This window comes from Siniperca chuatsi, linkage group LG22 (assembly GCF_020085105.1).
Source record: "Siniperca chuatsi isolate FFG_IHB_CAS linkage group LG22, ASM2008510v1, whole genome shotgun sequence".
NCBI classification, from domain to species: domain Eukaryota; kingdom Metazoa; phylum Chordata; class Actinopteri; order Centrarchiformes; family Sinipercidae; genus Siniperca; species Siniperca chuatsi.
Genome location: NC_058063.1, coordinates 21,567,487 through 21,585,398, shown reverse-complemented (window position 1 = coordinate 21,585,398; position 17,912 = coordinate 21,567,487). Strand labels below are relative to the sequence as shown.

The 17,912-nt window shown below is 40.8% G+C and overlaps 3 protein-coding genes across 4 annotated transcripts in view; 1 reads left to right on the top strand and 2 right to left on the bottom strand.

The window, feature by feature from the left end:
• Positions 1-17,912, bottom strand: part of LOC122870258 (low affinity immunoglobulin gamma Fc region receptor III-like) — a 1,099,642-nt gene that overhangs the window by 153,227 nt on the left and 928,503 nt on the right. The window lies entirely within an intron of this gene.
• The window catches only part of LOC122870085 (putative serine/threonine-protein kinase YPL150W), a 36,731-nt gene continuing 20,522 nt past the window's right edge, over positions 1,704-17,912 (top strand). For both annotated transcript variants that reach the window (XM_044183825.1, XM_044183826.1), the window contains exons 1-11: positions 1,704-2,144; positions 3,070-3,250; positions 4,163-4,357; positions 5,333-5,517; positions 5,618-5,730; positions 5,827-5,966; positions 6,808-6,896; positions 7,190-9,334; positions 10,320-10,413; positions 10,487-10,634; positions 11,206-11,329. In XM_044183825.1, coding sequence (XP_044039760.1) covers positions 3,083-3,250; positions 4,163-4,357; positions 5,333-5,517; positions 5,618-5,730; positions 5,827-5,966; positions 6,808-6,896; positions 7,190-9,334; positions 10,320-10,413; positions 10,487-10,634; positions 11,206-11,309 — 3,381 coding nt within the window. In that variant the 5' untranslated portion in view covers positions 1,704-2,144; positions 3,070-3,082 and the 3' untranslated portion in view covers positions 11,310-11,329. The remainder of the gene's footprint in view (positions 2,145-3,069; positions 3,251-4,162; positions 4,358-5,332; positions 5,518-5,617; positions 5,731-5,826; positions 5,967-6,807; positions 6,897-7,189; positions 9,335-10,319; positions 10,414-10,486; positions 10,635-11,205; positions 11,330-17,912) is intronic.
• On the bottom strand, positions 11,329-17,904 carry LOC122870313 (lysine-rich arabinogalactan protein 19-like). Its single transcript, XM_044184473.1, has 3 exons — positions 15,222-17,904; positions 13,731-13,906; positions 11,329-13,052 (listed from the first exon to the last, which is right to left on the bottom strand). Exons 1-3 carry the CDS (start codon positions 15,292-15,294, stop codon positions 12,843-12,845), a joined length of 459 nt encoding a protein of 152 aa, XP_044040408.1. The 5' UTR covers positions 15,295-17,904; the 3' UTR covers positions 11,329-12,842.

Sequence of the window (17,912 nt, the reverse complement as noted above, 5' to 3'; positions counted from 1 at the left end):
TTTCACTTGCAACTGTCTTTGTGAAATTAATATTGCATATTTGAAACTCTTATTCAAACAGAATAATGGACTGTCTGTTATAGATAGCCCATTATACTGTTAGTTATAGCACTAATAACGGACTTATTTCACTCTTTTATTTCACATTGCTAAGAACTACTCGCACAAATGCAGATGTTTTAAGTGTTTACAATCACATACTTGTATTTCAGAAATCAGAAATACTTTATTGATCCCAGAGGGGAAACTCTTTCGTTACAGCTGCTCACTGTCACGTCGATGCACACGGGAATAGAAGTACTAAGCAAATCAAAATATAATACACTATAATACAGGTAAGATAAATTAAGTACAAAGTGGATATAAGTATAAAAGCTAAAGTATTTGTGCATTTCTCATGAGATACTAACTATACTGTCATAATTAGGAGATAAGAAGTCATAATTATGACAGAAATGCCATTAATAATGAAAATAAACTTCATGGTGGATTCAAAAAGTAAATTATATACAGTAAATATGTGGACAAAACGTTAGAAACCCATCTCAGTAAAGCGTAATTCAACTCAGCACAAACTACAGCCTGTAAAAAGTTGAATCAGCAAACAAAAGCTGAACATTATAACCTTCGTGAAGATTTATTGCAGGACTGTTGTGTTGCACGGAGTTAGTTTTTACCTAGGTGTACCTGAAGTGGGAACTTTACCTGTAAATGAGCAGCAGTGTGCTAGAAATATCAGCAGGTGGTGGTAGAGAGCTTCTGTCGGTTTTACTCAGCATGATGAGCTGTGCAGAGCCAGACCCTCCCGCTGATGTGTAGCTTGGTTTGGCTTGTTGGATGGAAAGTTGTTGTTTATGAAGCAAAGATGTGATTTTTATCACAGCTGCAAAAAGTGCAGTTTGTGCAACTTAAATGTCAGTTAAGTTAATGTCTGTTTTGCCTAAGGGCCATTTGTAAATGCCCTCCTTGCTTGCTTTTCTTTTTGAATCATGCACACGTACTTTGAGGTCACCTGATTTAATTATTCTTCATTGATTTTTTTTTTTTTAAGGATCTGTTTTGTTTTTATGAAGGTTCATGAACATTTTGGTAATCCAATTTGAAAATTCATGCGGATGACTATTTGTTAGTAAGGAACAACATCTAAAATAGATTTTTCTAAAATTCATAGAAATGTGAAAAGTTCATATGTAGGGGCAAGATGCACCTGTGCTATCTTCACCTGTATCTTCCTACGCAGTAGTTTTCGTTGGCGTGTATGAATATGGGCCCTATTTTAGTGGCAGTTTTGGTATTTTCCTTACTGTTTTTGAGATTGTGAAGGAATTCAAATGTTGTCTGTTTATTTCTGTCACTTCAGGCCTAAGGCTTTTACAGCTTAAACCCTGTTTTAAACCGGTTTAAACCCTGGACACGAGAGTCTTTGGTTTAAGCAAATGCGATGGAACGCCGCCTGCAAATTTTACGGCGTCATACGCTGACGTAACGTTCTATCGCCCTGCGTGGAACGTGGCGGGTGGCGTTACCAGGGCAACGTGTTGGTGTGACAAGGTGTTTTCCCCGGCATATTTTATAAGCTTTTCTTCATATGGTTTGCGGGAAATTCATTTCTAAAGTAACTAGTAACTGTAGCTGTCAAATAAAAGTAAAAAGTTTTTTTTGCAGTTAAAAAAAATACTTGTGTAGTGGAGTGGAAGTAGAAAGTGTCATGAGAAGAAAATACTCAAGTAAATACCTCAAATTTGTACTTAAGCACTTGAGCAAATGTACGTAGTTACTTTCCACCAATGAGTAAGCTTATATTGATCTCACTGTATGTTTAACTGCCACAGCACGTGGAATAACGCAGCGATGGAAGTGATTCACACGTGGACCAGCTATTAAACCCTGGACACGAGAGTCTTCGGTTTGAAGCGAACGCGATGGAACGCCACCTGCGAATTTTTACGGCGTCACACGCTGACGTCACGTTCTGTCGCCCTGCGTGGAACGCGGAGCGTGGCGTTACCAGGGCAACGTGTTGGGGTGACAAGTTGTCTTCTCCGGTGGCTGAGACGGCGCGCGCGCACACACACAAACCGTTACTCCGGTGTTTACGCTGCTAACGGAAGCCCCCGCGCGGCGATTTAAAGCCATAAAGGAAGGTTAGTGTGTTTTAGTAGCATTACGTGTATAAACTTTACACTAGCCTGCATTTCAGCGGACATTGACGGTTTGTTGTTTCTGTTGTATTTCTTTAAACTACTGTCTTTCTTGTCTCCAGTAACACTGAAGTTCTTTATTCACAGAGGCTTATAATGTCTCTGTAATATTAAGTAAGTTCAGTGGGGGAAGTATTCAGATACTTAAGTAAAAGTACTAATACTCTGTTACAAGTATAGGTACTGCATTGAAAATGTTACTTAAGTAAAAGTACGTAGATCTGAAAATGTACTTAAAGTATTCATGCAGTAAAATGTCCCATGTGACTGTTATACTATTATATATCATTACATTATTATTCCTCATGCATTAATGTAAAAGCAGGGTTTTACTGCTTTTCTCCATTAATCGATTGATTGTTTTGGTTTGAAATGTTTTTACATGAAAAATGACTTAAAAGATCATCAAAATAGTTACCACTTCAATCAATAGACTAATTGATTAGTTACTTTCCACCATTTTATATTGATCTCATTGTACGTTTAACTGCCACAGCACATGGAATAATCCAGTGGTGACCAGCTACAACAGTAAAGCACATTACATAAACACTAATGAATCAATAATAACGATCTGTGTAATATATACTAATTTTACCACTTACTCACACACTCTGAGTACATTTACCTCTAAAACTTAAAGTACGTTTTGTTGATAACATTTCTGTACTTCTTAATTTGAATGCATTTTTACTCCACCAGTAGAATTTTGATATAATAAATTATTATTGTTATTTTATATTTTAACTTCCTAAAGGCTGTGTTTGCTTGGGCGATGGTCAGATCACAGCTACTGTATAAAAGGTGAGTAAAATGTATTTTTGAGTGATTATTAGTGACGTGTTGCTTTGACTTTCTCTCCCTGCAGTGTATCGAGTCTGATGGAGCGTTACGAGTCTCTGGGTCTGGTCGGGGAGGGCAGTTATGGCTCCGTGCTGAAGTGCCGTCACCGAGACTCCGGCCGCCTCGTTGCCATCAAGAAGTTCGTGGACTCGGACAATGACAAGACGGTGAAGAAGATCGCCCTGAGGGAGATCAAGCTGCTGAGGGTACCTTGTCGATCAATCCATCAGCCAATCAATCAATGAGTCACTGAGCCGTCTGTATGAGCCTGAAATAGCCTTAATATGATATAGCAATATCTTGAAACAGGACAGAAAAAGGCAGATTGTTGCTGTAATTTCAACAAAATGGCGCTTTCACCATGCAACATGGCTTCAGTGTTCGCTAGAGATGGAGGGATGATGCCGGAGCTTGTTTCACTCCTGTAAAGATCACAGTTTCGGTACATTGTGTCGGAGCTTGTGTCAAAGAAAACCACGTGACTGATGGCGTCTGAAGCTTCAAACGTACCTTCAGAAAGCAGCTTCTTTCAGTTTGACAGTTACGTGATCGGCACATTAGTGGGATATAAGAGAGGAGAATAATAGAGAAGTATGGCGATGTGCAGTAGAAAGACATAATCCATAAGTATCAGAACATTTCCACCTGATACCAAGTAATAAAGCAATAAAAGTAACAGGCCAGTTTAATTGATATCATTCTGCAATCACATCATATTGCAACTCCTGAAATGTTCTTTAAGGCACATTAATATTTAGTCTCAGCAGAAATAGGCTAGGCTTTATGGAGAATGCATTTATTTACTGTAACATCTACATTTAATGCAGCACTTCTGAACAAAAGTATTACAGATTTAATATTAACACGGAGGCGTCTTGGACTTTTATTGCTCACGTGAGACTAAAACTACTCAAATCAAATAGAGAAAAAGCCCCAAAGCTTCATAAGGCTTCAGCCACCTCATCACTAGTGTTCACTCAAGGTTTAGGCCAATTGGCACTAAGTGAAAAAATGTTTTAATATAATATTAGACGTATGTTTTCCTGTTTTCATCCGGGAGTAACCACGACCAGCTTCAAATTCACAAACACTTTGCTCTCATCTTTCTAACTACAAAGCAACTGCGTCACGACAACCTGGTGAACCTTCTAGAAGCGTGGAAGCGTCGCCGCCGCTGGTATCTGGTGTTCGAGTTCGTGGAGCGAACGCTTCTGGATGATTTGGAGCAAAACCCGAGCGGACTGGACCTGGACACCAGCCGGCAGTACCTGTACCAGATCCTGAGGGCTGCAGCCTTCTGCCACCAGCAAAATGTGAGGACACCTGTGTGTGTTTATGTGTCTAAAGCATTTACCCAAAACAGTCCCGACTGGTCTTGGACTCTTAGTTCTGTCTCAGTTCCAGGTCAGATCTCATTGATTTTATTGCCAGAGGTCTCCGGTCTGTGTAAACACTAGTATAAGTTGATTTAACCCAACAGGACCCAGGAACACTCTGATAACAAGAGATGTGTGCAGAAGTTACTGGCTTGAATGTGGCTTCAATGCAATCACTCTACAAGGACTTAAAACAGTTGTGTAAAAATGACCTTTTCTGTGTTTAAAACCATGACAAACTACTACTTCACAATACAGCTGTATTTTTGCTTTATTTCATCCGTTGCTGGCCAGGTTAATGCTAAATGCCAAACTCTCTTTCCTCTTTCTCTTTACTTGCAACTCATGACAAGCGTGGACGATTGGCACAATCAGAAAGAGAAAGAGAGAACATCCTTAATCAATCACAAAAAATTTGAAATAAGCAAACCCACATTCTGCCCAAAGTTTTATGCAACCAAACAGCCCGAACGCAACCCGAAACCACTTTTTTCAGGACCCGTCTGGCTCAGGTCGGGCAGCAGTAGGCTAAACAGTTGACCAGGACCTTTTTGCCATCCACTGGGAACAGCTTGAAAGGACGTGCACATGAACGCCCCCTTTTCTATTCATATATTTTTTAATAACCTACAAAGCCTGGAAAAAAAATGGACTGATTTAATCTAAACATGCTTGGACTCGTTTCTACAACCTACATTGGCTAGTGAGCTAATCAGACAGTGATAGTAAGCAGATACTATGGTTAGCTCGCCAACAAGCGGGAATTATCTAAACACAAGCTTAATCAGAGGGATTACTGGTGAAATGATCAGTCAGAGACAGAAAGAAATGAACCACGAGGGCCTCCAATATGGCTGCCAGAGGAAGGATTACAACATTTTCCTCTGTTTTTATCCCCTCTTTCCTTCGTAGATCATCCACCGTGACATCAAACCGGAGAACATACTCATCTCTCAGGGGGGCGTGGTTAAGCTGTGCGACTTTGGCTTTGCCCGGATCATGGCATCGCCCGCTGAGGGTGGGGTCTATACTGACTATGTGGCCACTCGCTGGTACAGAGCCCCTGAACTGCTGGTGGGAGACACCAAGTATAGCAAGTAGGTGTTAGCGTGTACACCTGAGGGTGTTAGCTCTAGGTTGTCTGTTGATAAAAATGTTAACAGGTGTATATGTGTGTGTGTGTGTGTGTGTGTGTAGACCAGTAGATGTGTGGGCTGTTGGTTGTCTGTTAATAGAGATGCTAACAGGTCAGCCTCTGTTTCCCGGAGACTCCGACCTCGACCAGATATACCACATCGTCAGGTGCTTCGGTAAGCACATACGTTGGATAAAAATGGGCAAAATCTCCTCGTTTAACTCTCTCAACACAATTGTACTCTTTTGGGTTCTCCTTTTTTCTATTACAGGTAACCTAACAGCTCATCACCAGGAGTTGTTCTACAGGAACCCTGTCTTTTCTGGAGTCAGACTGCCAGAGTATTCTGGCAGAGTCCGACTGGAGCAGCGCTTCCCTGCAATCACACCCACCGCCCTGGACCTGGCACAGGTACAGTTAGTTAAATGTCACAATACAAATGTTTAAAACTTTGTATGTTTTATTTGATCATGTATACATTTGGCTTTAGCTTTTGTCAAAGGTTCTTAAGTGCCTTCACCTCCATAGCAACAAGAGCTAGATCGGATTAAATGCAGTGTCTTTGGCTTCACCAATAAGTTTTTGAGGGGGAGCTTTTAAAGCCTTGAGTTTGCCATCTTGTTAGTTGACAGAGGCAGAAAATCTAAATTTGGACGACAGGGTGGAGCCGAGATGTTTTAGCTAGCTCCTGTTCTGGAGAGTTGACACTGGGACAGTAGCGTATACCAAAGAGTTGATGAGCGTCAACTGAAGAAGCCGTCGGTGTGTGGGTTTACACAGGAAACAATGGGTGCCATGTTATGATGTGCATCATATGCCACAGGTGTGTTTTCCCCTTTGGGCTCTCCATACCCAAACCGTGATTCCTAAAATCCCCCCAAGAGACACATTAGATGAAGTGAAATTATTTATTGAGAGCTCAATGTCTTGGGGGGGTGGATATGTTGACTTTGAGAAGCTGGGAATTTTTGTCTTGGGAGTTAACATTGAGCAGCCATTAGAGGATCTGCAGCTTTCTTGTCCGAAACCCAGCCTCTTTGGTTTTCACACGAACTGAATTGTGGTGCCAGCTATACATTTTTACTTTTCAGTCACTTTCGGATCCTAAGTTAGACATATGAGAATCAGTAATACCTAAGAGTTCGGTCTAGACCTGCTCTATAGGAAAAGTGCAATGAGATAACTTCTGTTATGAATTGGCGCTATATAAATAAAATTTAATTGAACTGACCCTTTGCGTTGTCTCTTTCAGAGTTGTCTCCAGATGGATCCAGAAAGACGAGCTCAGTGTTCAGAACTGCTAGAACATCCTCTGTTCGCACAAGACTCTTTCCACATCAGGTATCGCTGTGTGTTTGTAATTTAAGAGACAGTTTTAAGTTACAGAAGCGTCCTCCAGGGCTTATTGTATGTGTTGTATCGTAAGTTTTATCATGGTTTTAAGCTACGTTACCTAGTCTCTCAGTTCTGCCCTGAGGGTAGACTTGTGCACCTTGAAATATATGTTAGCCAAACTTTGCCATTATTGAGCAGTAGTGATGCCAGGAAATGAACCGTCAACCTTTTGACTGTTGAGTAGGCTCAGAAATCAGGTTACTGACTTGCTTCATCGATCTATCTATGTATCTATACAGGGTTTTGGACGAGCTGAATGCCAAGATCCAAAAAGACCACAGAGAAAACTCTACTCTTCCCAAAATAGTCAAAACCCCAAGACGAGAAAAGGATGAAGGGGATGAGAAGAACCGGAGAGGCAAAGATAAGAAACAACCTGAAGATGTGAATGAGAAAGTCAGCAAAGAAAAGGTGAGGAAGGGAGAAGAGAAGATGGAGAAAACAAAAGGAAAGCAACCTTCAAAGCCATCTAAAACCATTCGAAACACCTCAGAACTTTTGATGGCCACCAAACAATCCAAAACATTAGGTGCCAAGATTATCGATAATGCAGCAAAAACGAATGCGGCCGTGAAAAGTAAACTGGGAAAATCCACCGGTGCAGGACTGAGAAAGCAACTTGAGATTTCTAGACCAACTAAAACTGTTACTTCTGATTTTTCAGAAGGTACCAAGACTGCAATAGATCTGAAGAACAACTACACAGTGGTAGCTAAACCTAAATATGGGAAAGTTGCTTCTCCAGAGCCAAGTCAAGACCATTTGAAAACTACAAAGAATACAAAAGACAGAGATTCTAGTGGCTTGCGTTCTAGTTGTTCAGACAACATTGTGTCAAGTGTGATTGAGAAAAGTGTAATGGAGATCAAAAAAGTGCCCAAATTGTCTGAAAGCTCAACCACTGACCATCCAAATGGGAGTTCATCTCCAGAATCAACCACTGATCGTACAGACACCCAATCAACACCGAAAATGGGTAAAATCTCCACTCCAGAATACCCTGAAGATGCTTCAACAGTCGTAACTTCTAAAATATCAAAAGGTGACCAAGTAGAGACGAGCTTCACACTTAAACCATCATCTCAACCATCAAGAAATGACCCCATTGAGGTTGCTACCCCAACTGTTCCTTCTGTCACCAAGCCATGCAAGAAAACTACTTCAAAGCATCAGACCGATCCTTCAACGACGGACACAGAGCAAAGAAGGACCTCTGAATGTCCAAAAGTCTTACTCTCAAACTCCAATCCAGCTAAGACTACCTCAAACTGTGGCCCAAAAATGACCAGAAACAACACGTCTTTGTCCACCAGCCCTTCAAAGAATCTTACAACGCAGTCCTCCACAGTTTTTATAGAGGCCAGTCCTGCCCACAGCACTACAACACTACCTAAAGGAACCTCAAATTCAAAGTTGTTCAAAACTGACCCATCTTCAGATACTAAACCCACAAATTACCCCACATGTGCACCCAACAAAGCTTCGAGGGGCCTTCCAGCAGACAGGGAACTTACAGAAGTATTGATCACAACCAGAAATCAGCAGGATAGTTGTAGTAATACTTCAAACAAGGACATCAATGAGGATCATGGATGCTTGAAGATGAGCCCACCGACCAAAACAGCTGCAAACCACATTGAGATATCCAATGCTTCAGGTGGAGATTACAAGGAATATCCTGAATCTTCTGAGCCCTCCACTGTCCATCAGCAGAGCACTTCCAAATCCAAGATCACCACAGAATCCAGAACAACCTCAACGCCGAATGAAATCCCTAAAACCACCACGTCAGTAGGGACCAATATTCCTAAAACATTAAAAGTCTCAGATAAAGAGAACAGAAAGGATTTGGCGCTTTGTGTGTCCATCAGTGCAACAACCAATTCTTTAGTAAATGAAATCTCAAAGGTTTCTGGAAGCTCAAATATTGAGCAAAAGAACAGCAGCAGTGAAGCCGAACCTAACACAAAATCCTTGAAACCCCCTCATTCCAAATCTTTGATCGGAGAACCTAAAACAAAGCTTGGGTCTTTTAACAACCACGCCAAGTCCACCGCAACAGTGACCCTAAAGAGTCAGAAAACTACATTTTCTACAGAGGCAAGAAAGAAAAGAGACAATCCAGAAAGGAATGACATAAATATATCCACAAACTCAGATTCGACTTCATTCACCTCTTCAGCGACTGCGGACCACAGAAGCTCCATCTTTCACAACGTGGACGCAGCAGACGTTAATGAGTTTGATTTCAGTGTATCCCATTCCTCTCCTCCATCCTCCACACCCCTCATCCCCTCCTTCACTGTTGTCAGTACCAACAGCCCAGCCGCCAGCGATCACCTTAGCCTGGGGGCGGGTTTCCATCCTGGGACCCACAGCCTTAGGTACTTAAGTTTTCACAATAGAGCACCTAAGATTCATTTAGGCCTGAGCGCAGCCACAGCCAAAAAGCTAACAGAAGTTTTGGCCCAAAGAGAATATTTTGATATCAAATTTCACGCAACCTCACACCGTCAGTGAAGTACAACTATATGATACTGATTCACCACTTTGCCTTGATGTAAGACGAACAGAGAACAAGTCAAAAACATTTCCCAAAATCTTTGCCAAATGGCTAAATCCCCCTAGCCTGATAATCAGACTGAAGTGACATTTTGTTTCACTTTATTCATTCAATCTGACATTTTGTTCCTGTTATGCGATTTTGTTTTGTTTGGCCATAATCAATCTGTAGCAAGTGACGTAGCGTTGAAGTAATTTTCAGTTGACTCGGAAGCTGAGGTTGAGGTTACTTGGAGCAGTTTAATTACTGAAAGTAGACTTACAACAACTAGTGCAGCTGTGCTGATTCATTCATACTTGTCACCATTTTGTATTGATGTAGCTAAGTAGCTAGCTAGCTTGGACGATTGTCTTCCAGTCGGGGAAACACAGGACCTGTTTGATTTGTTGAACAAAACTGAGACGTGGGCGTTGATTCAGGGGTTGGGAACCAGGCTATAAATTCTCGAAGAACCGAAACATCAGAACTTGACAAATTGGCCACTGTTACGTATTTTACTGTTTATATTTTTCATGATTAACCATCTAACACACAGCCAAAACAGCTAGCTAAAGCTAGCTGGTATAATTTGTAAACTGTCGGAGTTCCTCCTGGTGTGCAACTTTAACATGAACAGTAATACTAACATTATTTACATTATTTAGTAGTTTCAGTAATTTAGGACCAAACCGGTACGGTGTAAAAATATTCCTGAACTCGGCTTCGCTTCGGGTTCCAGTCGCGTTTTAGACCCCTAACTACATCTTCATTGCTAATCAGACGTGTAATTTGACATGGTTGAATGCGTTTCTGTGTGTTTATTACAGGTGTGTAGACAAGACAAGGCTTCATGGTGGCAGTTATAGTCGACTGGCCCAACAATCTCTGTCCAGCCACATTACAAGATCACTCACTGCACAGGTAACAGGTGTTTCACTTGTTTACAACAGAATCACAATGAATGTGCTCTTCCAAAGGTACTCTCTCCTTTCAGGCGTCAGAGAAGAGTCTGATCTGCGAGCACTCCTTCCTGTCCGACCGCTGTAACCTTGGGAAAAACATTACAGCGGCCAAAAAGAAGTCAGACATCCATTTCCCAGATCTAAGAAGCTCGGTGCTGCCAGAGCTCAGAGGAAGAGCAGGTACGCACACACACCTTACCATAGTACCTGCATTTTAGCAAAGCAAAAGAAAACACATAACCCCCCCCCCATTAATGTTGCAGGCTCTGTCTGGGCCAATCAAAAGCCAGTCTCCTTATGTTAACTTTAACTGTACCACCCCCTTTGGGCGAACAAGGGTTTAAAAATACAGAAAATCAGTGTTGAAATTCCTCATAGTCAAGTTTTCTTTAAGATTTTACAAGTGTTCACGACACACAGAAAAACAAACAGGAAAAAATGTCCCCACTTTATCACACTATCTGTACATCAAACTAAACTTTCCCTCAATCTAAAATATGCATCAGAGTACAATTTTGTCCCATGATTCTTATCCAATACATGAACAAAATACATGCTAACTGCTATTAGCTGCAACATGAGAAAAATCATGAATCGTGGAATTCAAGGAATGCGTTTGAGGTAAAGAACTCTTGTTTTGCGATCAACACGTAAAAGGGCGTGATTGTTTCTGGGTAGTCACTACACACACACACAATATTTATTCACGCATACACCAAACAAAGTGATAATTCCTCTGATGTTTTCTCAGGCAAACACAACAAAGGCACTTCCAAGGATCAGAGGAAAGACAAACAGTCACATCCCTCCACCAATCCTCCATCAGAACCACAGCAGCACAAACACCATAACTGAAGCCTCTTTCAGACACAAGTGTGAGTTGAATGCCGTCAGATTACCATAAAAGCTGCACCTTCTGACATCACTGTGATACATTTCTGATCTCAGTCATCATCTCTTCTGCACAAAATCAGAGTGTTTTTTCCCCTCGCGGTGCAAAACAGGTTAACAAAAAAGTAATAATCGGAACAACACGTATCTCTGTATTTTCATTCGTGCATTCGATACCAATGAAACAAGAGTCCCATCTTAACATCCTTCAATGCTTGTGCATGTCTGACTTTATAAAACAGGCAGAGGAATTCAGTAGTTTTACTGTGAGAAGCCGTGGCAAGCGTCCCTCACGCTGGTCATTAAATAAAGTTTTAAAATCCATCAGCAGCATTTACCCAAGTACTGTACTTGAGTTTTTTTGTTTTCATGCCACTTTCTGCTCGTCTCCGCTGCATCTCAGAGGGAAACACTGGACTTTTTACTTCACTACGTTTATCTGACAGCTTTAGTTAGTTTACAAATTAAGATTTCTGCACACAAAACACATTAAGAGTTAAAATGACGATTTGTTAGAAAATTAAACTACCCAACAGTTTATACAAGTGCAGCTTAAACTACTAGTCGAATAATCAATTAGTCCATTGCCAACTATTTTTCATGGTTCCAGCTTCTCAAATGTGAAGATTTGCTGCTTTTCTTTTTAACTTATTTTCAGTAATGTCGAGGTTTGGACAAAACAAGCACTGTGAAGGTGTCACTTTGGGCTCCGGGTCGTTGTGACGAGCACTTCTTACTATTTTCTGAATTTTTACAAACCAAACAATTTGATTAATCCATAATGAACATTAATGTAAAGCAAACCTCCGTCTGAAAAGGGCTAAAAACATATTTTTGTATTGACATGTATCCCGTTCATTTAGCGTCAGCGGCGGCTACATCTTACTAAAGTAAAGAAACAAATGTTAAACCAAATAATGATGTAAATACAGTACGAGAATAAAACGACCTTCGAGCATCTTTAGTTAAAGAGACAATGTATGAAAAGTTTATTACTATTATGACAGTTACTCAAAAGTTACACCTTTAAAGCCATAAACAGGTCATTGATAAGTGAATATTTGTAATAACTGCTGAACAAACATCACTGCAGTTATTTTAATTGGTCATCATAAAAATAAAGAAGCTTTTTAAAGATTGGTTGTGTTGGTTTATGGCAGCAGCTAAGCTAACATACATAAAGCTAACCTTCCTTTGAAATTATAATTAATAGCAACAAACATACAAAATATTACAACAGTGATGCAGGTAGCTACAACAGCTCGTGCGTAACTCCTTTACCTGCTGCTAAATCTCGTGGTAATCTTGGGATATGTGATATTTTTTGACGGAGTACATTTACCCATCGCTAAAATGTCAAACAGATCAAAGTCACGGTATCATTTTAAGACTCGTCACTCGAGTCCTCTGAAGAAAACGAACCCATTTTCCATCTTTTCGCGTCCGTCCTTCCCGCTCTTTTCGGCGGCGCTGCAGCTGACTCGTCACTGTCCGAGATCAAATTGTAAAACCGTGGGAGAGAAGCCGCGTGTGTCCTCTGCTGTTGGCCAGGAGGTAGTAGAGGAGTCTGGCAGCAGGGTTGGAGAGGCCGTCAGTGATTGGTCCCGCCGGAGCGGGCTGTGGCCTGATTGGTGTTCCAGCCTTTTTGATTTCTGGTTTCCTTGGTGGTGATTGGATGGCTGGCTTTTTGGTTGTGGTCACCACCTGCTGCGAAAATTATATATGTAAAGAGATTAAATAGGGCAAGGCACCTTTCAAACTATTTTATATACGGCAGAGAAATGCAAAATTTAAAACAGCAAAGAGGACAGTAAATAAATAATAGATTAGAAATGGAGTTAATTTAATAAAGTGCAGCACAGGAAATGAATCAAAGAAACAAGTATTTTCTGTTTAGTGATAGTTAGCATGCTAATACACTAAAGTAACACAGTGAACATCAACATGCTAGTATTATAATGCTAGCATGTTTATGTAGATGTTAGCATTTAGCTCAAAGGACAGCCTCACAGAGCTGCTATGCCTGTATACTCATGTTAATTAAATTTCAAAGTGGCTAACGTTGACATTTAAGATCATAGTAAACACTGTATATCACTTTTTTGAGTCAAAGTGGATCAACACCTTATATCCTGTATTTCAAGACAGTTTCACCAATTTAGAAAAACCAAGGTTCTAATACATGAAATTATGTTACAAGTTTATCCTACAAACAAACAAAAATTGCATACTGAACACAAAACTTGTATACGTGAGTTGTGGAGCTTTTTAATTAGCTAACTTGTTGACATTGGAGGACTTTCATAGGTTTTCACTAAAAGATGCTATTACGTAACAAAACAAACATGTTGTGAGGCTGCAGCTAACCCTTCGTGGAGGAATTACCTTCCTGGTGGTGATGGGTGCAGTGGTGGTGGTGGTGATGGGTGCAGTGGTGGTGGTGGTGGTGGTGGTTGTTGTGGGTGGGGCGGTTGTGGCGTCGGGGAAAATCCTGCAGATGTCCACAGCTGAACCATCGATCTCTGGAAGATCAAAACCCGGCAGAGAGGAGAGGGGCAGAGCTGATGGAGGGAAATCAGGAGGTGTGTTAATAATTAACAACAGCTGGTAATATCACTATGGATCAGCGGTGTGTACAAAGACATACGTTAACAATAAAACAGGGACTGTATTACCAAAAATATCGTACTGTAATTTAATACAATTTCTCACAAAGCAAAAGAAAGAGGCGGAGGTTACAAGACTCAAACAGAAAACACCAGTTTGTGAGGTGAAACTTGTAAGTGGTCGCTAAGTAGAGATTTACACATCACTGAATTAAAACGGGTTTGCACCAAACAAACCACTTCTTACGCGGAGATTAGTTGTTACTAATTATTTACGCACAGTAACTGACAAAGCTAATGTTAGCTTGCTAACATATGACCCGTTTAGACTGCAGATAAATTCTATTTAATAACGACGTAAACTAGGAAGATTTTAACAAAAAAAACCCAGATTACAAAATATTACTAGCGTAACATTTTGCTAAATGACCCAATAATGTCAGTTGGGTTAGCGTAATCAGATGTTTCCCTCTCACTGTATGAATACTACTAAAACAGATTTCTGCATGTATGCAGATATAAATAAAACAAAGCTTTAAGTTTAATATATTGTTTGGAGGTCATGTTGCAGCTCGTGATACAGATGTTTCCTTTATTTACACATTACTGAATGATCTAGTAAATCACTAGTTTCAAACTAACTAGTCGTAGTAACTTGAGAAGGACTTCACACACAAACTAACGGGTTTACGAACAGCTGATGCAGCCCCAGTCCAGGCGTGTTGGTCCTCGAAAGGAGTTTTAAAGCTTGCGTGGCATCTTTCATTCTCTCTCTGAGGGACGCCGCACCCTGCGCATGATGGGATTTGTCCTAAAACTAACCAATTAAAGAAAATTATCCGTAACATTTTCGGTAAAAGTACCGTATCTTTTGTGACAACGGCACCTAAAATGTGAGGAATTTCATCCAGGTGATTTGTTGTTGACTAAGCAATTAATGAATCAGAACAATAATATATATAGTTAGATTATGAAACTAAGGTGTTGATGGATTCATCACCGTTTTGTTTTTTAAACACCTTTGAAACCCTAATTAAGTTTGCCGCCTCTATTTTTTAGTTGTTTCCGTTACACCGCTCATCTGTACCGAGGTCAACAGGTGCTGTCTGATCTGTCAGTCTCTGCTGCATATTTCATGATTACAGCTCCACGGTGTGTCTGTCTTTTGCCTTTTTGTTTGCAGCAAAGCAACAAGCTTTGTTCCAAAATAACCACACAGGTCCAATTATGTAAAGCCTCTCCAGATTAAGACGAGTCTGTTTGTACTCACCGTGAGTCAAGTCGATGCTCTGAACTCCGAAGAGAAGGAAGAAGACAGACAGAGCTGTCGACCTGCAGGACATGACTACAGACGGAGAGTAACGGCAAATTTAGAAATGAGGAGATCAAGGCGACGAAGAGAGAGTAAAAATGTTGAACAGACTGACTGAAGATGATGGAGGATAAAAGAGGGAGTGAAAAGAGGGAGGAGAAACGTTCGTGTCTAGACTGTAAAGTTTTGTCTGAGCAGATCTGACAGGGTTTGTGGTTCTGAGTTGCAACAGAGTTAATCCTAGCTGCTTTTTTAAACTTTATTCATTCAGGAAAGGTTTACGGAGCAACAGCAACGCCCTGCTTCACAGTAACACAGATGTGTCATGCTGTGTTCACTTATTTTTTACTGCAAATTACTTTCCAGCTTTCTCATAACCATCTCAAGCTTTCCGTTGTGACACAGCGCAGTTTGCAATGATGAACGGTTAAAGATTTACCAGACAAAAAGGTAAAAGCAGCTTCTCATTCCCAGCTGGAATGACAGCTGTCCTAGCGGATTTTATCAGGTGTAGCTAATTAAGCTAACGTGCATTAGCTCTATAGCTTGGTTGAAAACGCGGTCTGTAGCTGACTTTTTTAATGTTTTTAAACGAGAATCTTGTAAAAAAAGGGTCTTAAATGTGCACTTTATGGCCACGTACATGATTATGCTAACAAACCGATGCTAGAGCGGGAGTTGTTTTTTTTTTTGTGTTTCATAGTAATAAAGTAATAAAGTTTGAGGGCCATGCAAATTACGGGAGTTTCCCGGGAGATGGCAGGTGTGCGCTAACGTTAGCCTAAACTCTGATAGCATCCACAGCGGGCGTTGTGCTAGTCACGAATGGGGCTTTTTTTTTTTAACGTTACCTGTAACCCCACAAAAAAATTTAGTTGATGACTTCTTAGCCTTGGATGTAATGCTTTGTTACTACTGTAGGTAGTAAGCTAGTTAGCCGGACATGCTAACGTTTACAGCGTTTGATACATTCCTTAAACTTTTGCTCTTGCGTTTTTTTGGTTTTGGTAAGACTAGAAATCCAAAGCTTTACAGGCCTGCTGCCTAGTTACGGTTGCTAAGCTACGATTGGACAGTTGCTGTTCAGGGGAGGGGTTTAGCAAAACCAGCTTCTTGTTCAGTTGTTTCAAATTTGTTTAGCTAACATATCCTTTTGCCAGACGTCTTTGCAAAGCGTTGTGGTGAAACTTTTTTTTTAGTCCAGATATAGCTAGTTAGCTTTCTTTAACGATACCTAATTTCAGATCCGTGTCAGTGTTTGGACTGTAGCTGTACATCGACTGTGATGGAGTAAATTTATTGAATTAATAGGAGTCGGTTGTTTTCCTTGCTGTTTGGAGTTGAAGTCAGTCTGACAGGTCTGGCTTTGTGCTTTAACGTCAGTTGTTATGGAGAGAGACAAAGAGTCTCCGTCACTTCCTCCACCTGGAGTTTCCCCTTCTTACTAAACCTCGTAGCAGCTTGTGTGAGATTAGTGAAGCATTAAACATTAAACCTGGAAAGATGGTTTCCAAAACACGTCATGTTCATAATGTTGTGGTTCAGTTATCTACCTGCGGACATTTAACCCCAGCTTTTCCCCTATTTTATTTAGTCTTTTGCCTTCATGGGGCAACGGTCAGCATTAGATTTGTGTGAAACTGTAGGGAGATAAACTTGCTTTTCTCTGTTTGGTCAGTGCCTTGCTCAACGGCACATTAAACAGTTTATGGAAACAATTACTCAGACTCACACCCCCGACACCAGGTGCGAGTCTGGCTCTCTACCTGTATCCTCACAGCCATTGCTGACGTTACTCAACTGGAACTAGAGATTTCCTAACGTCGCACACACGCAGCGACTGTTTATAACCACGGTTGCTATGGAAGCGAGTGTCTGCACACACACACCTACTGTACAGCCAACCACAGCGCTCTAATCCTGCCAGGTGTGTGTGTGTTCGTGATCCTCTCCCATTATCTTGTCATATGTAAACAAAAGGCCCATTGTTTTGGTTTTTGTAGCTTGCTAGCAGCGTTGCTCTACGGATGGATTGCCACGAATTTGGCTCAGACGTTCATGTTCCCCTAAAGATGAATTGTAATTGTTTTGATTTATCATTTAACTTTCCATCTAGCGCCACCGTCAGGTCAAAATCTGAATTTGTTCAAGACTTTGTTTTATGACCAAACACCTGCAGAACTAAAGACATTCCCATCAGCCTCAGGTGTACTTTGTGTTTAGTGCTAAACATCAGCATGCTAGCGTTAGCATTTACCTCAAAGCACCACCTCACCTGCTAGCATGGCTGTAGACTCTTAGTCTTGTTTTGAATTCTAGTTAAAAGCTCAAAAGTTGCAAAAATACCAAATATATCAGGCCCACTTACAAGCTTCTCCAGTGCTTTCAACCACATCTCATGGTATTCATCAGCAGATGGAGTTTGCTCAGTTATCGCAAGCTCCCGCTGCTGATGAAGACGAGGTGGGAGCTCTGGAAAAAGCTCCTACTGTAAGTGGACCCTGAATTTAAAATAATTTTGTCAAACTACTACTTCCAGGGTCATTAATTAACTTTCAGGCTTAAAAAAACAATATTATGCGTTTAAAGCTGCATTCATCTGTTTTGTCCACCAGGGCTCGTCAGTCATTTACGCTCATAATGTCAGAT

What these genes read in the sequence shown, in the direction of transcription:
- LOC122870313 (XM_044184473.1), bottom strand. Translation starts at nt 15,294, where the DNA reads ATGTCCTGCAGGTCGACAGCTCTGTCTGTCTTCTTCCTTCTCTTCGGA. An exon ending in GAGCATCGACTTGACTCACG is followed by an intron (nt 13,907 to 15,221) that starts GTGAGTACAAAC and finishes TCCCTCCATCAG; the next exon opens with CTCTGCCCCTCTCCTCTCTG. An exon ending in CACCCATCACCACCAGGAAG is followed by an intron (nt 13,053 to 13,730) that starts GTAATTCCTCCA and finishes TAATTTTCGCAG; the next exon opens with CAGGTGGTGACCACAACCAA.